The 27,552-nt window shown below is 42.5% G+C and overlaps 1 protein-coding gene across 8 annotated transcripts in view; it reads left to right on the top strand.

The window, feature by feature from the left end:
* The window catches only part of RUNX1T1 (RUNX1 partner transcriptional co-repressor 1), a 205,417-nt gene that overhangs the window by 116,294 nt on the left and 61,571 nt on the right, over positions 1-27,552 (top strand). For all 8 annotated transcript variants that reach the window (XM_068237633.1, XM_068237639.1, XM_068237636.1 and 5 more), the window contains exons 2-3: positions 18,164-18,301; positions 25,505-25,746. In XM_068237633.1, the coding sequence (XP_068093734.1) occupies positions 18,164-18,301; positions 25,505-25,746 (380 nt within the window). The remainder of the gene's footprint in view (positions 1-18,163; positions 18,302-25,504; positions 25,747-27,552) is intronic.

Here is a 27,552-nt window from a genome sequence, read left to right as displayed (position 1 = left end):
TGGGTCACCAGACAGTTTAGTCTCTCTGAACTTGAGGCCGATGATTTCAAAGCGTCGCATTCGCAGCCGTGAATTGTTTTACAGTATGGACGAGAAAGACGAGAACAATGTGGGCTTAATTACCTCTGTAATCCGTGTCTTTACAATCATTATTCCCTATATAGGATGTTGTTGCTATAGTTATACGACGTGTATTAATAGCTGTGAAAATCCATTTTACATTCACAAGACGCCAGTTTTGCTGGAAGACGTGATGCTATGCTACGCTGGCGACTGTAAACATTTATTAAAAGAAGAACGCCCTGAAGTTTCATTGGACTGGGCACTGAACTAAAATAAGGCTTGTAGTTTTTAAACTCTCTTTGTTCTTCAAACGTTTTTAGCCGAAGAAGTTGGTCATATGTCTCCTCCAACAGTTCTAAAGCAGAAATTGGAACGCTTTGCTCATGCCCAGCCACCGGCTACATCCAAGCTCCTCCCCATAAAGGGAAGGTCCGAGGTCATTAAGAAAACCACAAGCTACTTACCCGGGGCTTCCTCCAGCCCCTGGCAGCCACCCTGTGCCCTCCCCGCAGCTGCGCTCCCAGTGCAGATGCCGTCCTCACCAATTCAGCACAACCGCGAGCGGCTCTCGTGCAGGGGCAGTAGATGCCGACCTGGCGAGCTCAGCATCTGCACCGGAGGGGACCTCCGGGCCACTGACTGGGAGCAGAGCTCTGACGAGGGCACACGAAAGCTGCCAGGGGCTGGAGGAATCCCCGAGTAAGTAAATTTTTGTTTTTTAATTACCTTGCATCTTTCCTTTAAAACCACCCGTGAGGTTTAAACAAAATACCATGTTACACAACTAAAGCCTTGTATGCAACATGCTAGTGGGTGCTCCACAGACTCAAGTCAGATGACAGTCAGACAGTTTGATTGAGTTGAGAGTGTGTGCGGACCTTTAGGCTGGTTGCACACATAACATACCGTGAAAGGTCGCATTTTATGTCATGTGAGGCTTTTTTGTGTGCGCTTTTGGTGTGTTTGCGTTAGCATTCTTCAAGGGTTTTGCATGCATTTTAATGCGTTTGCGTTTCGCATATGCGTTCTGTATGTGTTTTTCATGCGTTTGTGTTTTATTCAAATACCTAGGAAGACAACGGGAAGCGGAAATACATCACAACATTTTTTTTATTAAAAAAAACGCATTTAAAAATACATGTAAAATGCATGAAAAATGCATACCATTGCATTTCCATTGACTTTCAGTATGTTTGTTTTTGAATACTATGCAACAAAACCAGCGTATTTAAAAACGCACGCATACAAAACGCATATGCATTTTTAACATGCATTTTTTCCTGCGGCCCATAGACTTCCATTAGTGGCAAAAACGCAGCGTTTTCCACAACGCTTGCGTTTGTGCTTACCCCGACACCCTTACCTTGATGAGTGCATGTTCCTGCCTATAGAGAGGGCATTAGATTGTAAGCTCCTATGGTGACTTGGACTGATGTGGACGCTCTGTGTTCTCTGAGTGGAAATTGTCATCCCCGCTTGGAAAAGAAAAATTAAACAAACGCTCTTAATATACTGCATAGCGACTAATGGCTGCATAGGTTGAAAAGAAAGCCCTTCAGCCAGACAACGGAACGCATATTAACTATTTTCATGTGTTCATGAATTCCTTTAAACATAAATATTAAAATGTTTACTTTTTTCCCGAGAGCAACCTCGTCCTTCTAGACATATGGAAGTGTTTAATGTGGCTGACATCTGTGAACGAATACTGTGCAATATATTTTTTCCATCTGGGAAAGGGAAAAAGAAAAAAAAAAAAAGAACTTGAGATTTGACATTAAAGTCCCCACTGAAATGCTTATAGATTCCATATTGTTTCCATAATGTAAACATCCAGGGTACCTTTTGACCTGGAGACACAGCTTGCTGTTGTGGTGGTTGCGCAGACATTGTTTAACTGTTCTGTGCAACCACACATGCTGAATAAATGATATAATTTATATTTTACCAAACCGTTCCTGACATTCCAGTGAGTTATAGGTCTTATTTACAGAGGAAGAGCTTGATCTTGGGAACACTTACTGGTAAGGAGAGCCCGGGACGGAGCCCAGACGCATTCTTACTGAGCAGGGCCCAACACTCATGTCAGCTGTGAGTCTGATCAAAGGCCCTTCATTTGGCCCAGGAGACAGTTAATGATATGTGTTCTCCAACTATGCATAAACACAGCGCAACATGTTTGAAGGAAAAGGGAAAAGGGGGCCGTGTGTTGTTCTAAATTTGCAAATCTTGTAGTCATTAACGTTTCTTGAATGTTACTGCGGGCAAAGTGTAGCCCACATATATAAAGAATCAGGATCATTTTTATTCGCCAAGAACGGCTGGGTCGTGCCTGGATTTGGGTTTGGCACATTACATGGCTTAGAGTAGAGGTGAAATGGTACCACAAGGCACAGTGGACAGTAGGAATAGAATAACAATAGACACAGTAATAGTACAATAGTGTATAATAGTACAACCACAGTACACTAGTACAATAACAACCAAGAGTAGTTTCATTAAATTGATTTGCGCATTTAAGGGATACACATGTGTATGTGCAGTGCCAAGCGCACAAATAACTATGCTCTCCTTTTTTCTTTCTCTGCCTGAAAGAGTTAAACAACAGTAATGCAAGTTAAAATTTCTGTCTGGGTTGGGCTATAGCAACCCTCACTGATAAGGAACTACAGTCATAAAACACTTTCCTGGCAGTAAATGGCAGAAAAGAGATAATAAGGGTCAATAGTTCATATATTTTACAGTAGCTCTGGTATACTATAATGAAGGTGTCATTGAGCAGAGACAATGGAACTTAAAAAGTAGATTTAAATATAAAATAAAACTTGGATATTTTTAAAAAGTCATTTTTAGGAGAAGGAGGGTAGATACAATTGTTTATCTTATCAGTTTATTTTCACCCTGCGTTTCCTTTAAAGCGGAATGAAACCCAGCATTTCTTCTTTGCTCTAAAAGATTATTTACAGCATATTATATACTACCACTATTTTTTTTTTACTAGAACAGCATTCAACTAGTTACACACAGGACTTACAAGCTCCCTGCAGGGCAAGCTGGAGGCATCAGAACTGGAGATAACATTATCTTGTGCTTACTTAATTGTATCAAGTGAGGAATGTAAACACTTATCTGACTGAGCAGACTCTCCTGAACACAGACAGACACTCAGAAAGCATTTCTGCATACATTACAAGATGAATATACCAGTTATGAATAAAATGCAAAGGCAGCTCTCAGAGCAAAAAAAAATATACTTTGGGAACTTGTAATTTATAAATGAATAATAATACTTATGCAAAAAGCAAATATGATAACCGTATGGCATATAAAAAGTAGGAAAACATGTTTTATTGAATATTATGCCAGAGTTTTATACCGCTTTAAAGGAGATAGCTGCACCTTTCAGGGTTCTTTCTATGGCTCTGTAACTTTCCATTACAGTATTTATTTGCATAAACAGCTCTTAAAGCATAACTCCAGGGCGGAAGGGAAATGGCCATGTAGAAACCATGCGCCTCTCTCATGTCTAACTTTGGATTTATTTGATAGAAAGCAGCAAACTTTCCATGAAACAAAAAAACGATGAAAGTCACAAGATTGCATTATAGTGTTCCTTCCAGCATCATGTGACACGTGAGAGGGTGTGGCGTGTTCCAGATTTGCATAGTGTTTGTTGTGCTGTACAGGTCCAGGAGTTGGAGTAGGGAATCTGGAAACCATATGCAGAGTCTGTAAAGAATAATTTCAATGCAGATGTGGTTTGAAAGGGAAAAGCAGTAGTAGCATTCAAGACCTCATTAAAAAGTGTTCCAAAGGGGTGGTTTAGAGGGATGGAATGATCCTTGAAAGGTTAAATTGGTGAAGAGTTCTCAACTTGTACGACGGGTACTTTTGTTGTCGTATGCATCTTTAAAATAGTTGATGAGGTATTTATAACTCAGATCTAACATTCTAGACTTATTAGGTGATGAATCAGTAGACAACCGTCGCACATAAGAATTCAGAGGTCTCATGCCATCCTTAATGTCACTGATTCTTATCATCTCACTGAACCTTTCCCTCAATTTTTGCACTTTATGCTTGGTGAAAGATAACTCTGACTGTATGCCATTAAGGTGGGTGGTGAGGATATCTTGAAGTGTTTTAATTGACTCCATAAGGTCAGCTGGGGAGCGGGGTTCCCAGAAGTAGGATAGAGTTGTGGCGCGCATGCATGGAAGCATATTTTTTGAAAACACTTCCATGCAATTCAAATTTCGGCCACAGGAAGTGAGCGCTAGAGAGCCTCACTTCCTGCTTGGCCTGCAGCGAGAAGGGAGATTACCGCACACTACTGTGGGAATCCTCAAAGGCTTTTTCTAGCATTGCAATGCGGTCATTGCACCGCAATGTTCCCATAACGCCGGTTTCCAGTGTGAAAACGGCCTCAGGTAAAAGGGTCTTTTTATGGTGGTACCCATCAAACACCTTATCAATTTGTTTACCTTGTTCACTCACACAGGCATACTGGAGGGTTGTAGGATAGCTAGTACTGAATATCTCTTTCATAGAGACGTTCTAGACAACTTCTGAAAGAGGCTGCGGCACGCATTGTAAAAGTCTCACTGAAAAAGAGACTGAAGTTTCTTATGTTACATGGTTTCCTGGATAATCATAGCAGGTAACTGATGTAACTGGAGCTGCCCTTTGTCAGCTGAACGGAAAGCCTAGTCGTTCTGCAAATAGGTTCTTCACACAATATCGGTGTGCACAGTGCATTCATTAATCTATACCAAATGTTTTTATAGTAGTATTTTATAATGTTGCCATGTGTGATTTTGACATTTTAAAATTGCGATAAAGATTCAAATATTTCCATTAAAGTGGATCTGAACTCTTGCACAGGACACAAGGAAACCATAACAGAAATACGCCCTGTATGTATTTAAAGAGTTTAGCCTGTGTAATTCCCCCTCATTTGTGTCTAATAACTGGTTGTAAGCAGGGCCGGATTTGTACTTTTTACCGCCCAAGGCCCACTTTCACCAGCTTCCCCCCCCCCCCCCCCCTGCAACACGGCAGAGATTAGATTGTAGCCTCCTCTGATGACAGTTAGTGAAGTGATGGCAAGGATTACATTATAAGCTTCTCTGAGGACAGTTAGTGACATGATGGCAGGGAATAGATTGTAAGCTTCTTGGCAGGCAACACATTTGTAAGCTTGTAAGCTTCATGGCAGGCAACACATTTGGTGAGTGAAAGCAGGTCAGAGATCACTGTAAGTGTCTGTTCGCTGCCCCTTCCTCCCCCATGTGCCAGATCCAGCTGTTAGTAGCCACACACCGCTATGTGCAAACTCTGTGTAGCAGGATGAATGTTTGCCAGGCTAACTGCTAATACCACCCTGCTGCTCACAGCCCGCCCCTAGTTTTCCTGGTGCCCTAGGCCATGGCCTATGTGGCCTTGCCTGAAATCCGGCCATGGTTGTAAGTTGATCTCCCCCAGTGTCATATGACTGCCTATGGCAGATAAGCAGATAAGCCTATTTGAAAGCACAGGCTGTAAACAATATGTCTGCTTCCATGAATCAGGAAGTAGAAACTCTGCTGCTGTATTTTAGGATCTTGTATCAGCTGTAACAAAAATGTTTTTCTTTAAAGGTTATTGTGTTGTTGCGTATCTTTTATAGCAGAGAGGAAGTTCTGAGTTCAGGTCCGCTTTAAATCCCATTCTGTAGTTTTTACTTTAGCCACATAGGGCAGTAGTGTTACTCCAGCTGTGATCATAGAATTGGTTTGTCCCTTTGACTACGACATCTCTGTTCTTCAGTTTCTATGTTTTTTAATATAATCCAAAACAAATGCCACAGATCTCCGCATTCCTAGGACATATTTCCTAAATTTACTTCCAAATCTCCTTCACCAGAGGCTTGTATGAGAGTAGGAGGATTAGGCCTGACCTGTTGTATCAGCATGCATCTCCATCATGAAGTGATTGCCGCAAATGTGAAACAAGGAGCAGATGGTATCGCTCTGGCGCTCATTCAATGACCTTTGGGTTTCGGTCTTGGTTGGTCAGAATCGAGTCTCCACACTAAGCTAGATCTTGACTGACAGCCAAGTTCCTTAGCAAAAAAGCCTAACATAAACCTTGCCAGTTCTTTCTTCCGTCAACCCCAAAAATCCAACAAAAGCCCGCGTACAGCACAGAAAACATATTCAAATGCGTTACTTAATTGTGTCGTAAAAGCAGCGTGCCTGGAACCTTAGTGTACAGGAAGGCAGGGGGGCCTTTAGTGAAAAGCAAACGCCATCCATAAATGTATAAGGGGCACCAGCTTTCCAGTGGCAGCATGTGGGAGAAGCTGGCGCGAGCCACTCTTACCGCTGTTCGGCCATCTTGTCTCTTTGGCAGATAGGTCTTTTCTTCTTAGCAGTGGCCCCTTTATTGCATCGTTCTTTTACAGAAAACAGATTAGCGACTCCGCATCCAGCCGACAGCCAAGTAGCAAAGCAGGGTTTATCCATTATACCACCACCAGGCTGCCATCTTGTTTCTTTGGCAAATACGTCTTTTTTACTCCAAACAAGAGCCTTTTACTGGATAATTCTTTAAGTGAAAACAGATTAGCTGGGCCGTATCCAAATGACAGAATGATGTTTTGTTGTAAATAGTCAAATTAGAGGATACACATTGTGCCTTATTTCTGTTCAGAAATCTCTTTGCTGAAATTAACCCTCCCCTCCTCCTCCCTTTACTGGTCCCACATGTTTCAAATCTGGTTCCCTGGGCAGTCTCCTTGCTCTAGTTCAGAGTGAGTGTTAGCAGAATGCAATCCAGATGGAGCCGCGCGCTCTCACTGCTATCTGTACACACGCTCTGGCAAATGTCCTCCTATCTGTATTTCCTTGGCAGGAGAGAAATACTTGGGTTTATTTAGATGGTGTGCATTAATTGTCGCCTTCGCTCTGAAGCAGACTGAGCTAAAAGAAATGTATTCCGTGCCTGACAACGATGCAAAGGTTGGTTGAGGTGAGCTGCAGGGGAAACCGTGAAAGTGCAGATGCGAGAAGTCTACTGGCCAAGGTGGACTTATTCACGTTTCACTCTCATTGATTCTTTTTTTTTTTTTCATTCTATGCACTTGTAAGGACATAGCTTCTTTAACAAAGCACCTTATGTGAACACTGAACTAATCACGCTGAAGGATTGCCAACTAATGACTGCACCACCAGGGCTGTGTAGTCGGTACAACAATCATCCAATTCCTCAGTTTATGAAACCACCGACTTCAGGTGCCCAAAATTGCTCGACACCGACTCCACAATCCTTGCAGGGCTATGGAGTAAGTACAAAAATACTCCCGACTCCTCAGTTTATGAAACCACCGACTCCAGGTACCGTACTCAAAATTGTTCCGACTCCAACTCCTTGACTCCGAGTCCACAGTGCTGTGCACCACACTCTTAGCTTTGGAGGAAGCCAGTTAGCCTTCCAGCATGGCTTGGAGTCATGAGTGGAGGCTGGTGCACCCAAAAGAAACCCACCCAGACTAGGGAGGAACATACAAACTGTTTTGGTGAGGATCAGATACAAAACCCTTGAGCTGAAAAGGGGGAATACTAACTAGTTAGGTTCTCTTCAAAACTTGAAGATGTAGAAAGGGTTTTATGCTGTTGCTTATATTTTACAGCAGGGATGAAGTTCGGAGGTCAGGTCCGCTTTAAACAGAAGAGCTTAATTTTCTCTGTCATCTGTCTGTCGTGTGAGTAAATAAGATGATTAATTCAGAAACTTCAGACATTGTACATAGTAACATTACCTTCACAGTAGCATCAGACATTCTACACAGTTGCTTAATAGCTACAACCACACACTGTGATCTATATTTCAGAGGAGCTATCAGTCTAATGCACCTGCCATACTCCTACAAGCACATATTCAGCATAGGGCCAGGTTGGACGTATGCCAGTGAGCCTACCAGTATGTGTTTGTCTTCCGGAAGGAAACCGGATCCCATGGAGGTAACCCATGCAAACGATATCTCCCAAAAACAATATGTTCGGCCAGGCATGAAGGTGTTTGTTTCCTCTGCACATAAAGTGCTACATTAAACTCTGAGATTAAAACAGGGGGTAATTTGTCAGACATATCAAAACCAAAGGCAGTATAGTACTCAACAACCTGATTCATAAATCTCCCCCCAGAAACAGGTCTGCGCACAAATATGAAGCGTTCAAATCCACTTCAAATGTTTGCATCTGTTTGTGTCACAGATCGGAAGTTTGCAGAACCATTTTGGCACAGCACGAGTGTCACAGTGTCAGAGTAAAACGTTGTAGATCAGCTGATCTTTATCGACGTCAGTACCAATTTCTGAAGTTGTACTTTTGATAGACACTCTCTAAGATTTTCAGAGATCCCGTTGGATTTAGTGGTGTTTAGTGATTGACTAGGATTTAATATTTTTACTGGGATTTCACTAAGATTTTGGGCACCCCGGAGGTTTACCAAGGGTTAGCTTTAGGTCAATGTTTCTCAAACCTGTCCTTGGGACTCCCCAACGGTAGATATTTTGCAGGCAACCTCACCTATGCACAGGTGGGGTAATTAGTGTCTCTGATCTTATTTTATCCAGCTAGGAGGTTTCCATGTAGCTGAGACACTAATTACCCCACTTGTGCATAGGTGAGGTTGCCTGCAAAACATGCACCGTTGGGGAGTCATGAGGACAGTTTTGAGAAACTCTGCTTTAGGTGTTACAGGGGGCAGGATGATCTACAATTCCATCTTGATAAATGCAGATAAAGTCATGTATGGCAGGTTACAGTATTATTTTCTATAGGATATGAGAAGGGTGAAATGTACGCCCAGAGCCCACTATAATTCAACCTTTTTGAATATTTCATTAGTTCCCTTTGCTTAAATCAATTGGTTTGAGTGATTGTCATTTTGTATCTGCAGTTTCCTTATTGTGTGGTGTACTTATTATCCAGTTTCCTTATTATGTTATTCTTTAGGCCCTGTTTCCCTAAATGTGTAACTTTTAAGTTCCTACTATGAGCGTTGTGGATGAGTGCTGCCCACCTCCCCCTCAAACCTCGAAAGGGTGCAGCTTTACTGGGATTGAGTTCCTCCTTCCTTTACTTTACTGTTATTGAGTTCTTCCCTCCCCCCCTTACTGTACTGGGATTGAGTTACTCTTTCCCTTTACTGGGATTGAGTTTCTCCTCCCCTTACTTTACTGGGTTTGAGTTCCTCCTCCCCTTTATAGAGTTTGAGTTCCTCCTCCCCTTTACAGAGTTTAAATTCCTCCTCCCCTTACTTTACTAGGATTAAGTTTCTCCTCCCCTTACTTTACTGGGATTGAGTTCTTCTTCCCCACCCCCCTTACTTCACTGGAGCTGAGTTCCTCCTTCCCTTACTTTACTGGGATTGAGTTTCTCCTCCCCTTACTTTACTGGGATTGAGTTCTTCCCCCCCCCCCCCCCCTTACTTCACTGGAGCTGAGTTCCTCCTTCCCTTACTTTACTGGGATTGAGTTTCTCCTCCCCTTACTTTACTGGGATTGAGTTCTTCTTCCCCCCCTTACTTTACTGGAGTTGAGTTCCTCCTTCCCTTACTTTACTGGGATTGAGTTCCTCCTTCCCTTACTTTACTGGGATTGAGTTCCTCCTCCCTGATATTGAGATCCTCCCTCTGAGGCACTGTTAAGCTTCATACACAAAAATGTACTGCACAGAACTAGACACATCAGATAAAAAAAAAAACAGTAATGGGCAAGTGTGTTCCTCTGTTTACCCTGCCCACCAGAAACCACACCATCGGATACCACGCTGTGGTCCATTCTCCCTTTTCCATTGAGACAGTACACAACCAAGTGACTTGTCTGCAGAGTTGATGGCAGCTGAGTAGCTTGGAAGCTGTGGTTGGTTCCCTGTGAGACAGAGCTCAGCAATAGAGATAGCAACTGAGATACTAATGTTTTGGATATTAATGCAAATATTATGCATCTTGGAATTAGGTCAACTAACATCCCATTGATCATCTTGATTTAGCAAGTACCCCGCCCCACTCCCAGCATAAAGCAGATGCAGAGTCTGCCTGCTGTCTGCGCACACAGTCCCTCCACCTAGACGGCGTCAGTAGAATGAAGAACAAGGGAAATATTACACCCTGACCTAAACGATAATGGAGCAATTTAAGGGGCTGCTTTATTACAGCCGAAATGTGTTGCAGTAGATTAGGGACCTATTAAAGCCCAGACAAGTAAGAAAACCTTCTTTATGCACCTTTTTGTATAAATATGCTAACACTTTACGCGCGACCACCCACATCTATACCGAGAATGAGCAGGTGAGGAAACAAATTGCTCATCTGGTGTAAAATAAAAAGAAATAAAATCAGAGGAAACATATACAATTTTTTTTTCATGTCTCGTTTTTACTATAAAGGCTTTTCTTACTCTAGCAGAGCTTGTTCAGGAGCATGTTTACAAAGTTCTGCCGTTTGTTGTCTATTATCAGCTCATGCCTATTTAAATGAGTTGTCTTTTGGCTCCGTTCCACCATCTTCATCACAAGCCGCACATTTCTCCTCTGTGCAGCTGAGGGCCGGGGTTGCTTCTAGTTTAATAGCTCGCTGGGAAAATCTAGTACACAGGTGTTAGACATAATCTCAGCCCACTTCTGAGATCCTTTAGCTAATGATTCCAGATGATGACGCCAGTGTTTATTCATTTGAACCAACTTGACCCACGAAGAATGAGCTAAACAACCGAGAAGGCCTTGTAGTTTCCTCTCTTGTCCCTGGAAAACCACTAGGCTTCTAGACTAGAAGGCAGTCTGGCCAGATGGATTGAAATGGCCACAGACAGATCTTGTGCTCGGGATTGCCACACATCATTTGCTATCCTGCCAATGTCTGCTTTTAGAAAATAAAACTATTGTGATAGAAAACAAAAGGGGAAAAAACAGCCAAAACCTCATTGAGTTGTAGCCTTGACAGAGCCTCGATAGATGTGAATGTGTGTCAGGTCCGCGGGTGTCACAAGCATAAAAGCATTCACCAATGAGGCAGTTCAGCAGCCTGGTGCTCTGTATCTCCCTCCCATGCACCTTAGCAATAGGATCAGAGGCAGACAATTGTGTCTAATGGGAGAAAGCAAAAAAAGGCAGAAGCCACCTACAGTCTGGGAAGCCAGTGCGCTAAAGAGATGGCAGGTTTAAAGCAGGCCTGAACACAGAACGTCCTTGCTGCTCTAAAAGGTAAGCAAACGCATAATAATCTTTAAAGGGGAACTGAAGAGAGAGGTATATGGAGGCTGTCCTGTTTATTTCCTTTTAGACAATACCAGTTGCCTGGCAGCCCTGCTGATCCTCTGCGTCTAATACTATTAGCCATAGCCCCTGAACAAGCATACAGCAGATCAGGTGTTTCAGTGGTTCAGACTGTAAAGTCTGATCTGACAAGACTGGCTGCATGCTTGTTTCTGGTTTTATTCAGATACTACTGCAGAGAAACAGACCAGCAGGGCTGCCGGGCAACTGGTATTGATTAAAAGGAAATAAGCATGAAAGCCTCCATATAGCTCTCTCTTCAGTTCCCCTTTAAAGTAAACAAACTTCTTTGTTACGGCTGATGCAAATCATGCAATAAATCTGCAGCGTATCTACTTACTGCTTTCACGAAAGAAGACATAGGGCTAACATCCTGTTTACAAATTAGCTGCTCTGCCGAGTCAGCCAGCTGACACAGGGAGATTAAATTACAGTTGTTCACAGATGAGGGCGAATTATGCTAAACTCAAAATATATACAGGGTACATTTCTCTATGTTTTCTTTCTGTCCTGTGCAAGAGTTCAGGTCCACTTTAAACATTTGGCAGAAAAACCTTGAATTGCAAGTAACTTGGCTTAAGAGCGACAATAAAACATTAGTATAAAATTTTGACTTCATGAGCAAGCAACACTTTGATATACAAGCACACGATGTAAACATACGTCACGTCATCACAACTGAGCCTGTGGTTCTTCTTTCTTTGATTGTACTTAGTGATACTTCTGACTGAAGGTACTGTGTGTACAATGTCACATTTCCATGAAATTCTCAAAAGTAGGCAAAAGCAACCGTCATTGGATAAGTACCTCGTTAAAGATGCATGCACAAGCGCACACACACACACACACACACACACACACACACACTCACACTCACACACACACAGACACACACTCTCTCACACACACACACACTCTCACACACACAGACACACACACACACACTCTCACACACACACTCTCACACACACACACACACACACACACACACACTCACACACACACAGACACACACTCTCTCACACACACACACACTCTCACACACACAGACACACACACACACACTCTCACACACACACTCTCACTCACACACACACACACACTCTCACAACCAGACACACACTCTCACACACACACACAACACACACACACACACACACACACACACACACACACACGGTTTTGGGTAAGCCAACAGATAGCAATGATTCTGTTACTCATAGTAAAAGTTTGATTACATTTTTACTTTATACAGTACAGTGTAGTACCATTGCTACCGTAATCTGCGTTACTAACAAGATTTACTGTTAGTCATGTGCAGTACCATAGCAACGGTCGCGCTACTCAAGCACCATGGGTTGCACTAGTAGCGTTACTTTTGGTACTTGCTGACGGAAGCCAGGGTAATATTGCCATGTGCTTTTTGTGCACGGCAATATTACCGCAATTAAAGAGGATCTGTAGTGAAAATAATATAATTAATGAAATTGCTCATTTTTTACAATATTAATTTTTATATTATTTAGTCAGTGTTTGCCCATTGTAAAATCTTTCCTCCCCGATTTACATTCTAAAATGTATCACTGGTGGTGACATCTTTAGTTCTGTCGGGTGATCTGTAAGGAATGTTTGTTACTGAGAGTTCTATGCGCAGAGAGAGCTATTGCTTGCTTGGCAGTTGGAAACAGCTGTTATTTCCCACAATGCAGTGAGGTTCACAGACAGCAAACTGTCAGGACCAAGGTTATGACATCATACTGTGGGAGGGGTTTCACCACAATATCAGCCATGCAGATCCCCCTGATGATCTATTCGAGAAAAGGTAAAGATTACTCGTGGGAAAGGGGGTATCAGCCATTGTATGGAATTAAGTTCAATCCTTGGTTAAAGAGAATCTGTATTGTTAAAATCGCACAAAAGTAAACATACCAGTGCGTTAGGGGACATCTCCTATTACCCTCTGTCACAATTTCGCCGCTCCTCGCCGCATTGAAAGTGGTTAAAAACAGTTTTAAAAAGTTTGTTTACAAACAAACAAAATGGCCACCAAAACAGGAAGTAGATTGATGTACAGTATGTCCACACATAGAAAATACATCCATACACAAGCAGGCTGTATACACCCTTCCTTTTTAATCTCAAGAGATCATTTGTGTGTTTCTTTCCCCCTGCAGCTATCTTGCAGCTATAGAGTGCAGACAGCTCTGCCTGTATGCAATTCCTCAGTATGTGAAAGCCCAGCCAGCTCAGAGGAGGATTTATCCAGCTTGTAAAAGATAAGAGAGAAGAGAGAAGCTGCCCTAATCTAAATAATACACAGGCAGTGTGCAGAGAGGGGCCTGGAGGGGGGAGATGCATCACAGAACCACAACACTGAAGAACTTGGCAGCCTTCCAGACACAGGCTGACAAGTCTGACAAGAGAGAGATAAGTTGATTTATTACAGAGATGGTGATAGTAGAACGTGCTGCAGTAAGCCAGAACACATTAGAATAGCTTTTGGAACTTGTAGGATGATAAAAAACAGGATGCAATTTTTGTTACGGAGTCTCTGGCTCCTTTTTAAGTGCTTCAGGCCCACAGAGAGGAGAACATTCTTAGTATTTTTATGGCCTAGTCACTGTTTTTCATCGTTTCTAGCGATAGTCTCCCAAAAAACTGATAGCAGCTGAAGACTGAAGTTAAAACATCATAATAAATGGTATTCTGTTACAAAATGACTTGTATAGTAATGAAGTACAGTATATAATGTAGATGTTTGTGCTAAAGTAGAATAACCCCTGTAAGATGAGCCTTATAAAGCATCATTGGATTGGGCAATGACTAATACATTTTCTTGCGCTTCAAACTTGTAAACTTTGAAAGTTATAAAATTCTACTTTTGGTTTCAAACAATGCTGTACATTTAGATAGGTGCCACATGAGTTTTATTTGTAATTCGGGGTTCTTATAATTGTCTTTCCATTTCAGTTTGCTGCCAGCTATGAACTTCCTGTGAATTGGCTTTAAGCTCAAATTGACTTTCTTTGCAAGCCCAGAATGTGTATTCTCTCTGGAGTATGCACTGCCAAGAACTTCCAGCCCTCCTGCATGAGTAATTAGCCAACCAGCGCAGGAGACCTTGACTTTTCATGTTCTTTCATCTCCTCACCTTATCTGTACAACACCTTCTTCAGAGTATAGCAAAAATAATTATTGAGAATTAAATGAAATCTGAGACTACTTTTCTCACTTTATTTTTTAGCAATTTTTTTCTACTTTGATGTCTAGTGTTTAATAATTGCCGCAGGTACACTTTACACTTTGAATAGAGAATTTAAGGCTAGAACCTAATTTCCTGTTCTAGAGACACAACAGGAAGCTAGATGGAATAATTTCCACCTTTGTGATTTCAGCTGTGTTTTTGGCAATGGGTATTGATGTGATCTGCAAGGACATCAGAAAATGCATGGAACGCACTTTCTGATGTTCCCTTCCATGCGTTGCTCTTCAGCGTAGGGTCGCCGTGCATGGTTGTATGCATTGCAGCACATTCATGGTAAGATTCCATTCATGACAAATGGGAGAGAATCGTGTAGCATCGCTGTGTTGTGCGGTGTGAAGGCCACCTATGTTGTGCGCAGTGCAATTGTGGAAACAAGGCCTAAGGGTAGGTAAATCCGACTTTGCACAGTAGTCACTGATACAAATGTCTCCAGTGATGCCAAATTCCTGTGGCGATGAGAATGTTGTAAATTTGAAATGATCTCACAGGAAGTGAGGAAGAAAAAAAAGTCTGGCTAGGTTTCTAACCATGTGATTATTCCCACAAGATTGTGCTCAACAAGATGCATGCTGAGAAATTTACATCAGTAGAGGCTACAGACAGTATCACTTTTTACTTCTCTAAAGCCCCATCTACACCATGGGACATTGTAGCGATCCGGCGGCTCGATTAGCCGCCGGATCGCCTCTTCCGCGTGCCCGCTGCGTCCCCGCTCGCCGCGCGTGCGCCGCATTTGATTCCCCGCTCGTCCCCGCCGGCGCCGCTTATCTCCCGCACGATTCCCTGCCATTGTCCCCTCGCGGGGATCGAGCAGGGAATCAGCGGTGCGGAGATCCGTCCTGTCAGATCTTATCAATCGAGCCGCATCAGCGGCTCGATTGATAAGGAGCATCGCGGCCGCATCTACCCGTGTAGATGCGGCTTAAAGCTAAACAGTAACAGCAGCTGACTCAGTAACGCCTATAAAAACAAGCTTAACAGTAGTGAACTCACAGAGAAGCATCTGATTTGTTTGATCAGCTGATCAATTTGCAAAGCTCTTATTTGCTGTGATCACATCCTGCTTTAGCACATGATCATGACTAGCAAATCAGAGACTTAATATCTATCACCTGACCAAACTGATCACTTGCTTCTTCATGAGCTCTCCTAGACACGACCATCACTACTGAACAGAAGGCACCTTCAGTTTAGGATGGGGAATAATTAGATTAGACTGGTGGATACAGTTTAGGAAGGATGCAGAATATAGTCTAAAAATAATACTACCTAATCAGCATAAAAATAGGGGCGTACACAAAAAAAATGGGAATTGAGATCCTCTTTAACAATAAATTGCTGGTGATATATCTATATTAAATTTGATAATTGTGTCATGGTGCTTTCTTCTATTCTCTTGATTACTATTTAAATTATATTTGTTCAATAAATAAATATTGAGTCATTACTTGGTGTTGCAGCTATTGGTTCTTTCTCTGTGATTATATCTACATTACTGTCTTTTTGGGGGCTGGAACACCTGGATGAGCGGGAGCTTTCCTTTTATTATATGTATAGAACTCAGTGTTCTCCCCAGGCTCTTTTAGCCGGGTGCTCCACCCGGCTAGATTTGGTGACCACCCGGCTGTCATCGGCTCACCTCCTGACCTCCTCCTATGCTGTAAGCAGAGTTGCCCTGCATTTTCATCTCGTCCCACCCGGCTGCTTTTTCATGCCACCCGGCTACTATTTCATGCCACCCGGCTGGAAAAAAATTCTGGGGAGAACACTGCAGTGGCCGTAGGTTGTGTGGTGAAATCATCTTTAATTCCAGGGATTTCGACAATAAAGCTTTATTGCAATGCTTAAAATGTTGCGCCCGGTAAACCGGCTTTTTTTTATTTTGCTTTTTCTGGGAATATAAAAAACATTGCGACTTTTTTACCGTCTCCCTTCCTCTTGTAATTTCTTTCCCCACCCCTCCATATTCAAGCGGAAGCTCTCCTAGCACTAATAACACGTCTGGCTCTCACGTTGTCACACAGGAACCGCAGACTGTGAATTACACCAGCTTGCAATATTTACAGTAATTGGAATACACCTGTAATCTTTTTCTTTTTAAGCTGCAGCATCAACTGGACTATTTGTGCATTTTCCCCCCTAATGAACAAGTATAAACAATCCGCTGCTGTGTAAACAAAGAAAAAGCTTTTTACTATGTGACATATGGTATTTATCTATTGTTGCTTTGGAATAAAACAAGAGAGAGAGAATAGGGTGGGAGATAGGGCCAGGAGACTCGCAGCATTGCACGGGCGGAGTGTGTCTCTCGGCATCACAACAAAAGGCAGCCGAGAGGGCAGCAGGTGCTGCTGACAAGGGGAGCCTGGGAGGAAGTGCATCGCTGCCAACAGCTCACCTGTGGAACAGAGCATCAGGTTTACGTTTGTTGGAGCTGTCATATGGGGATTCATTACCAGGCTGCCTTTTCATTCTATTCTTTTACTTCCATACTTTGAATTCAGCTGCTGTTATTGCTGCCTTTTGAGAAGCATCTGTGTTCACCGAATTTATTCCAAACCTCCCTCTCCCCCCCCCCCCTCCCCCCCAAAAAAATCTATGACTAATCATTCAAAAAAAAAAGGGATACGATCTCAGATAAGGTCTTTGTTGGCAAACTAGGTGGTTATTGCTCCAGTGATTTGGTCGTCGTCGTGCAGCACTTGACATTAGTGGTGAGGTGGTGGATGGGTGATCGGTGAGATGTAAATAATTGCAACTTGCATATAGATTTAATGCAAAGTGGAATGCAGCTTGGAATTGAACCAATCCGATGAACTTCCTGTTGATTTGGTATGGTCCATTTCTGTTCTGCATAGTTTGCGTTAAATGTGCATGCAAGCCAGAATTATTTGCATCTTATTGATGGTGAATTTGGTTCCTAAGAAGGTTATTAGCTTGGGAGTGCTGAATTGGGCGCTTGAGTAGATCATTAGCGGAGGAAAACTGAATTGGGCACCTGAGAAGGTTACCAGCTGGGGAATGGTAGATTGGGCACCTGAGAAGGTTACCAGCTGAGGAATGGTAGATTGGGCACCTGAGAAGATTACCAGCTGAGGACAGGTGGATTGGGCTTTTGGCTCTAGTCCAAACTACTAGTGCAAAGAGTAGAGTGGTCCAAACTATTGGAGCCAAAGTTAGTAGAGGCCAAAAATAGTGGGGGCCAAACTACTGGAGCTAAAACCAGTGGGGCCAAAGCACTGGAGCCAAAACCAATGGGGGCCAAACTACTGGAGCCAAAACCAATGGGGGCCAAACTACTGGAGCCACAGCCAGTGGAAGCCAGACTATTGGTGCCAAAGCAAGGAGAAGCCAAACACCTGGAGCCACTAATATGTCTGGGCATTCTTTTTCAGTAACAATTAAAAATAAAAGTTATGTTGTGTTTACTAAACAAAAACATCGATTTTACTGCTTAATTTGTATTCTATTGATTATTACTGCTTCCGATAGTGACAGGTGTTATCTTTTCCTTCAGATCGTACTGAGAAGCGCTCCACGATGCCAGACTCACCTGTGGATGTGAAGACGCAATCCAGGCTGACACCTCCCACAATGCCTCCTCCCCCAACCACACAGGGAGCCCCAAGAACCAGCTCTTTCACACCCACAACACGTAAGTAATGCTATATGTATAGCGAGCTTGAGGCAAACCTGAACTAAACTATCCAGGTTGGCCTATTTCTGACGCCATATGCTTCTTACTTTAGGTGTACTTTAAAGTAAACCTTAAAGAGACTCCGTAACAAAAATTGCATCCTGTTTTTTATCATCCTACAAGTTCCAAAAGCTATTATAATGTGTTCTGGCTTACTGCAGCACTTTCTCCTATCACAGTCTCTGTAATAAATCAATGTATCTTTCCCCTGTCAGACTTGTCGGCCTGTGTCTGGAAGGCTGCCAAGTTCTTCAGTGTTGTGGTTCTGCTATGAACTCCCCCTTCCAGGCCCCTCTATGCACACATCCTGTGTATTATTTAGATTAGGGCAGCTTCTCTCTTCTCTCTTATCTTTTACAAGCTGGATAAATCGTCCTCTGAGCTGGCTGGGCTTTCACATACTGAGGAATTACAGACAAGGGCAGAGCTGTTTGCAGGAAGAAAAGAGCAGCCTGAAACTTCAGTGCATGAGAACTGCAGGGGGAAAGAAACACACAATGATCTCTTGAGATTCAAAAGGAAGGCTGTATACAGCCTGCTTGTGTATGGATGTATTTTCTATGTGTGGACATACTGTACATCAACCTACTTCCTGTTTTGGTGGCCATTTTGTTTGTTTATAAACAAACTTTTTAAAACTGTTTTTGACCACTTTTAATGCGGCGAGGAGCAGCGAAATTGTGACAGAGGGGAATAGGAGACGTCCCCTAACGCACTGGTATGTTTACTTTTGTGCGATTTTAACAATACAGATTCTCTTTAAGCAAACAAAAAACCTTATGATATAATGAATTGTCTGTGTAGTACAGATAAGGAATAGAACATTAGGAGCAAAGAAAATGGTCTAATTTTTATTTTCAGTTATATAGCTTTTTTTTTTAATAACATTGCATCGTTCTGTCACAATTGCAGTTTTAAAAGCACACTCTGTTTTTTAAACTATAAAACAAAGCAGAAATAATGACCCTTAGAACTTTCCTGCAGTAAAACCTTATCCCAAGCTGCCTCTTACTGTTTCCTTGTTATTTAAGTACTTCAGAAAACAGGACTGTATCCAACTTAGTCGGTTGGAGAGCTCAAAGAAGCTCTTTTGCAATAGATAACAATTGAAGGGTTTTTTTTAACTCTTCCTGTACTGGAACACAATATGAGACTCTTTTCTATGCGACTTATGTTCTATTTCTTAGCTGTACTACACTTACAATTCATACGTTTATTTTCGTGTCAGCTTTGCTTTTTATTGTGGCAGAAAAGATTTATTGCCGACAGACAGGAGGCTAAACTGCCCAATAAGCGCTCAGTTCAGCCTTCCGTCTGATAGAGGCCTTAGTCACTTTGCTGTGTTCTCCTCAGGGAGGCACGCACAATGTTTGGGTAGGCTTCACCTAACCATGATGCCGTCTCTAACCCTACTGGCTTCTCATCAAAAAGTCTGACTAGAGATGGGCACATAGGTGATTTGCACTCCACCGTCACTTCTGCGGAAGCGCACAAAGCATCTCATTTTTTTCCGTATATTTTGACACTTATGCACAATTTCCTCTTTGGAACATGCTGGCGGCTTGCAAATATTATTCAAAAGTGCCTTTCCTGGTCAACCGTTCTACCATTTTTCATGTAATGGCTTCAAAAAAATTATGCAGTGTTTTCCCATGAAAAGCATACACAGAATAGCAGCTATCTTCCTCTGTAGTCCACCGCTGACCCGCATGTAGAGAAACAGCTTTGTGTACCAACGAGCCCGTAACCGCTCTACCAGTGACATCATCGTACAAATTGCTAAAGTACGGGACAGTAACTACCCCACCAATTTGGTATCGCCATCGGTTTGTCCCGTAAACATGATTGCTATATTTAGGATAAATTGTGCAAATGGTTTTTGCTGTGAATAAATAGGCGTTTTATGAAAGACACTTGAATGGGACATTCAGTAGAATGTATCCTGCTGGTTTAATGCCACTGAAATGGCCAATCAAAGCTCATGAATTGGAAAGCGATGAATTGTGTGCTGTGACACTCGGCTATTCTCCCAGAAACATTATACAGTCTAATGCCTTGCTGGAGGTCTGGAGTAGATCTAGGAGAGGGCCGCCATATGGGAGAGCATTTACATCTGCTCATACACATATGTATGGAAGGAATGGCACTGGGACAACAATTAGAAACATTTACACTGACTGACATATAGTTATATCCCTGGGACTTTTTTTTTTGTACCAGTAAATTAAAAAGAGAAATTTTGGATTCTCTATTAGTCATAATAAATATAAATGCTAGACATTTCACTTATGGCCCCCTCACACGGTGCGATAAAAAAAACATTCGATTTACCCATTTAGTTGAGCAAAACTATCAAAGTCGAAAATAATCTTTTTTTTCTTTTAGATCAAGAAAAACAAACGGTTATCCCATTTTTTTTCGATAAAATTCCAATCAGACATTTTGGAAAAATCTTTATATTCGATCAATTTTTTCCGGACTTTCTGACAAATCGAACGTTAGTGTATGGTACCTAAAAAAACCTATGCAATTTTTTTTCAGTGTAACGGAAATTATCTAACCAAAATAATTGAACCCTGTATGGACACCATAAAAATACCAGTATATAAGAAACCACTAATGTATACAGAAAATATCCAATTTTTCATGTATGTAGGTAAATAATATGGTAGATGGGCAGCGCAGTGGCATAGATGTATCCCAATAATTGATAATAATAATAATAAGGGTAAAGAAGATTTTTTCAGCATTTCAGCAGCTTATCTTCCAAGTCCTGGCATCTGAGAAGGCGCTAAGCAGTTTGACTTAAAGTGGACCTGAACTTAGAACTTCCTCCCTGCTCTAAAAAATACGCAACAGCACAATAACCTTCAAAGAAAATAATTTCTTTGTTACAGCTGATACACATCCTGCAATACATCTGCCTTGTGTCTACTTCCTGCTTTCATGGAAGCAGACATATTGTTAACATCCTGTTTTTACAAATTAGCTGCTCTGCAATGGCAGATGAGATTCCTGAGCTGACACAGCTGAGAGATCAAATTACGGTGGTGCTTAGTCGCAGATGAGGGGGAAATGGACAGGCTAAACTCTACATACAGAGTGCATTTCTCTATGTTTACCTTCTGTCCTGTGCAAGAGTTCAGGTCCACTTTAAAAGTGCTAGGGTTTGTGCTTTAACCACTTTCCGACCGCGTCACGCTGATGGGCATGGCCGCGGCGGCAGCCCCAGGACCGCCTAACGCCGATTGGCAGAAAGTCCTGGGGCTCTGTTTTGCAGGAGATCGCGCGCAGGCTGCGCACACATCTCCTGCTTGGGGGGCGGAGCTCCGCCCCGCCTTCAGGCTCGGGAGGCTGTTAGACGGCGTGATCACCGTCTATTTACACTGTGCAGCGCTGCGATCGGCAGCAGCGCTGCACTGGGGACAGCCGTGTGACACGGCTGTCCCCCTGGGGGACAAGAGAGCGATCGGCTCTCATAGGCAGAAGCCTATGAAAGCCGATCGCCGTAATTGGCCGGCTGTGGGGAGGGAGGGAGGGAAGGGTTTTAAAGAAACAGTTTAAAAAAAAAAAAACCACGAACAACAATATTTATTATTAAAAAAATAAACATGGGGGGGGGGGGGAGCGATCAGACCCCACCAACAGAAAGCTCTGTTGGTGGGGAGAAAAGGGGGGGGGGATCACTTGTGTGCTGTGTTGTGCGGCCCTGAAGCTTGGCCTTAAAGCTGCAGTGGCCAATTTTACTAAAAATGGCCTGGTCACTAGGGGGGTTTAGCCCTGCAGTCCTCAAGAGGTTAAATCTGGGTCAGGACCCTATCTGCATGGAGACTGTATGCTTTTCTCCACTTGTGTAGGTTACTTCCTCTCACATCCCAAAAAAAACATACAGATGAGTTATTTGGTTCAGAGCTTTATGAGGCAGCTACGGATTCCTCCAGCATACCAAAAGCATACCAATAAGTTAATTAGCATAGCTTCATGAAGCAAGTCTCCAATGCTGAGTGGCGTTATTAGCCTCAGGCAGGCACCTACATTAATGATGAAGGGGTAAGATATTTTAGGTATAGTGATTTTAATTTTTGTTTTCAAAACATTCAGCTCCTTTGCAATGGCTGCTAGACATTAAAGGGACCTGAACTGAAAATTAAAAGTTAAAATAACCATACACACGTCATACATACCTCACGTGTAGTCTACTCATCAACCTCTTTTGCCTCTCCTGCTTCCTGTTTGTCCACTGTGATCAATGGGAATTCTCTGCCCTCCATTTTGAAAATGGCCATTACCCCATAACAGCTTCCTGGTCAGCACACTGTTAAACTGTAATATCACCTACTTGAGCCATAGGGAAACATGGACATCACCTTTCACATTCAGTTGTAACTGACAGCAGCTGATATATAACTGACAGCAACTGGTATATTTCAGTTCTGACAAAATATTGTCAGAATTGGAAGGGATCACTGTAAGAAAACAATGGTGAGCCTCTGAGAGGAACTGACGGCGAGGTAAGTATGTAATATTCATTTGCAGCTACATCATGTGTTTATTTTAAATATTTTTACTCAGTTCAGATTCCCTTTAACCGAGAGGGAGTAGTGGTATCGTCATAAACAGTACAAGTTAACTGCTTCCAGATCAATATACATTACACTAAAACATAATGCAGACAATCCACTACTTACAAACCACACGACTTACAACATTTCCAAGCGATTGAGAGCTACAACCACTAAGGCCACCCTGCAGTGTTATGCTTGGTACCCAGTGCAATTTCCCATCCCATTGATTGGTATTCTGACAGGAAGTTGCATCATGTGTACATGTCCAAACTGCTCCCAATCAATAATGGGATCGATTTTCCTGTGAGAACTTCGGAAAATCAATCCCGTTATCAAGTGGTAGCAGATCAGACATGACAGAAATAATCGTCTGATTCCCATCGATCGGATGGGAAATAGCATTGTGTGTACCCAGCATTAAGTAGTCTTGTCCAAGGACTCCTTGCTGAATAGGTAACTAGATGCAGCCAGAATTCCATAGTACAAAAGTACAGAAAAAGTATAAAAGTACAGTACTGAAGTTATTGTGATTTAATATTTTTTTTAAATGCCCTCCACTTCCTCAAAAATCTGTAAAAAAAATAATCTTTGCAACAGATACCATTAGGGGATTCCATACCATAGAGCAGGGGCCAGGAACCTTTTTGTCTGAGAGAGCCATAAACGCCACATATTTTAAAATGTAATTACATGAGAGCCATACAATATGTTTCAAACTGGGATAGTAGGGCTCCCGTCCCTATTGCCATGCTGATGTGTATACAGTTGATCCACCAGGCAGTGGAAGTGTCAGACATGTCTTCAGCTTCTCTTGGGTATCATCAACATCAGCAATTTCCACGAGAGCCAGACAGGAGAAATAGCGACTAACAGCTTGTACAATTAGCTAGCTGACTTGGGGGCTGATTCACTTTGTAGGATGAGATCCCCACACTTTGGCCCAGTAGGCTGCCTGTCAAGTGACAGGCAGCCTATTGGCCCAATCAAAGTGCGGTGATATCGTTCTACAAAGCCCCTGGACCTGACAGGGTCCAGAGTGGGACAATTGGAGCAGCTGTTGTTCGTTTTAAGGTAGTGTGAGTAAGTTGGTAGTGCATGCTACAGCAGTAGTGTGCCTACTTTGAAAATGTTACTTGCGCTGCCACACTAAGCTGCGCTGCTTGGGCAGTGTAGCTTAGCGAATCAACCCCTACTGATTTGTATGTGAGCCAGAAGTAGCCATTAAAAGAGCCACATCTGGATCCCAAGTTATTGGTTCCCTACCCCTGCCATAGTGGATCAGAGCCATTTTATTGGCCGTTACCTGCTGAAAGCCTGCTTCCTGTTCAGTCGCTGGTAATTAGGCGTTACTGTTTCACTCAATCAGTACAAGTTTATGAGCATTGCTCAAGCTGATTCAAAGCAATGGCTTAATATTTTATCAGTTGCAAAGCAGGAGCGTCAACAGCGTGACATAATACAGAGAAAGACAAAAGCAGATATACATCTGTATGGGAAACAACCTTATAAATAATACAGTAACAAGCAAATAATACACACGTGGAAGTCATGTTAAATATTACTTTCAGGTAAAGTGTTTCATTTGTCCTTGGTGAAAATATTGCATACAATTCCTATTAGGAGTCTATTGTTACGTTATTTATTGGTACGACATTTAATCATTTGGCATGATTCTTTCTGCTCCAATTAACTTGTTTTTGTGTAAGTGTGTTACTGCATTAGCCTTGATATGTCTGTGCAACTATATGCACAATGGTAATTAGAATGTTTGCATAAAGATAATCATTGGCACATTCAGGTATTTAAAGTTTTAGTTTACTTGTTCTTAACTGTGTTTAAAATGTCTATAAGTGAATAGCCCCATTTTATAATGGAAGGTTACCTCCAGTATTAGGGCTCGTTTCCACTAGTGCGGTGCAAATCGCCGGGATTCCACCACTGACGAAGTCGCATGCGGATGCGATTCCGCGTGCGTTTTTTGCTGCGATTTCGCATAGGCAGGCTATCAGCAATTTTAACCATGTCACTGCCTGGTTCAATTTACATTATTTTTATTGCGAAATCGCGGTAAAAAACGCATGTGCGATTTCCCCTATTAAATACATTGCCTGCGATTCGCCTGCATTCCACACACAGGCGAATTCTGCAGGCTCTACCGTGCAGAAAAATCCTGCACAGAAAAACGCAGCAAAAAACTGACAAGTGGAAACAGGGCCATCAACTTGTATTGGTTATGCGAATCCACATGCAGACAACGCATGCGGATTCGCTCTAGTGGAAACGGGCCCTTAGTTGTTGCTCTGCGCCTGTACTGATAGTAAACTAACCACAGCATTTCCCTCATTGCATCAAAATTCTTCCTTTCTTTTGTGTTTGCTCTGCTTATCACCTATGTGCAACTCTTAACAGCACTTTTGCAAAGACTGGGTACAGAGTACTAAACTACTTATGTAAGCCTTTCCTAATTAAAATGAACAGCATGAGTCATGTGCTAACATTTTGCCAGTCTTGCCAGTATTTTAAAGCAGAATAAAAATCAGTGAATACGGTATGATTGCAAGGAAGTAACAATGCCATATTTTGCTTTATCCACCAGTAACAAATGGCACAAGTCATTCGCCGACGGCACTAAATGGAGCACCATCCCCTCCTAATGGCTTTAGTAATGGACCTTCGTCTTCCTCCTCTTCGTCGCTGGCCAATCAGCAGTTGCCTCCGGCCTGCGGTGCGCGGCAGCTCAGCAAGCTGAAGAGGTTCCTCACCACGTTACAGCAGTTTGGCAATGACATTTCTCCAGAAATCGGGGAGAGAGTACGGACGCTGGTCCTCGGATTAGTGGTAAGTCAGCATTATTACAACCATTCACATCATGCCTTTGATTTACTGGTGCTTAGAGGAAAGCTGTAGAGGCCATGATAGCCACTAATTGCATTAAAACCCGGATCACCCTCCTGTGTTTTTCATTCTTAGAAACGTGACTATGAGTGTCATTGCTCACACAATTGTAATATCTGATGCAGTCATCTCAGAGAAATTTCCTTTGGGAAAGCAAGTCATGTGACCCAGACATCTCTCCAGCAAGCATGGAGATGGCAGCTCTCACTTTCCATTTACTCCCTATGCTGCTGAGAGATTACCTCTTTGTGCCAGCATTGCAGCTCAGCAAATTATGATCATTGTGAGACAGTACATTAGCTGCAGTGCTGGGGAGGAAGTCTGTATCATCCAGAAGATGGGGTTGGCAAGGTGCTCTGCGGTTACAGGGCAAGACTGGCTTTCCCTCCCTCCCATCACCTCTCTGATTACATCATTTGTGAGGGATAATGGGATAGTGGGAGGAGTCTCAACAGGAAAAGATGCTACTGGAGCCAGCCAGTTATATTCTGTATATTTATTATATCATAAGGGTTAAACATTGGAGGCTGAACTAGGGCTTTAACCACACGTTTCTGTGTTTAAATCATGTTATAGTGTATGTTACAGGCTAAAATGTGTGGACTGTGGAGCATGGCTTTTTTGTTTCTTTTTAAAACATGCCACATGGGTTGTGAGGCTGAAGTTTTGACTTTGGGCAGCCCGTGTTTCTCCTCACACATCTCATAGAATATTATTAGAAAGGGATTGTCTATTGTCATGGAGATTGGCTATATATACAGTATGATTAGGGGATGCACAATGACAATGCTATGTTATAAATGGTTTAATGCTACTCTTCATTTCAAATTACCTCTATACATTTCCAAAACAGACTCGGGGCATAAACTGTACCTGTTCTTTAGTCTGGTGTCTGTACTCAGCATAGATACTGACAGCACATGTATTTCCTTTTCCTGCATTAGCAATTAGCAGCACAAAATTGGAGGTGTAGTTAATTACAGGTAATATTGTGATGTCAACAATATGGATACTCCAAACCACATCTTCTGTGTTACAGTTATAATGGAAAGGCTTGGGTGAATTTGTGCTTAGAATCAAAGCATCAAAGGAAGCCCCTTTCAAAGGGACCCAAGCACGACTTTTTTTTTTCAAATAGCTATAGGAGCTGCCATATTCCCCCCTCCCCTTCGAGCTGCCCATTATTTATCCAGAAGAAGGTGTGAAGATAGCATCTGTGGCTTCTCTAAAGTCTTTGAAACAAAGTGACCAATATCTCCGCCCCCTGCTGATAAAAGCTTTTTGCTAATGTGTGCAATAAAATATTTACAGCAGTCCTTATCTGCCTGACATTTCTGTGCTGGGGCAGGCCTGGGAAGTAGGAGTAAGTAGGATAATAAGGACCTCTGCTAAACTTTTAAATGTTAAAAGTAGAGGTAAAATGTATTTATTTTTATTTTATTTTAATAATGAACCACATTGTTGGCATATACAGTATATTAAATGTGCTATTGAGATGCCCTGGGAGCTAAAATGGTGCTTGGTTCACTGTAAGTGCAAGCATAGAATTTGCATTGACCACTCCAGTGTTCTCCCCAGAAATTTTTTCCAGCCGGGTGGCATGAAATAGTAGCCAGGTGGCATGAAAAAGTAGCCGGGTGGGGCGAGAGGAGAGAATGCAGGGCCGGTGCTTCTGTAAGCAACTGTGCTTACAACATAGGAGGAGGTAGGCCGATGACAGCCGGGTGCTCACCAAAACTAGCCGGGTGG

This window comes from Hyperolius riggenbachi, chromosome 5 (assembly GCF_040937935.1).
Source record: "Hyperolius riggenbachi isolate aHypRig1 chromosome 5, aHypRig1.pri, whole genome shotgun sequence".
NCBI classification, from domain to species: Eukaryota; Metazoa; Chordata; class Amphibia; order Anura; family Hyperoliidae; genus Hyperolius; species Hyperolius riggenbachi.
Note: the sequence above shows the minus strand (reverse complement) of the source record. Positions and strands in the feature narration are given on the sequence as shown.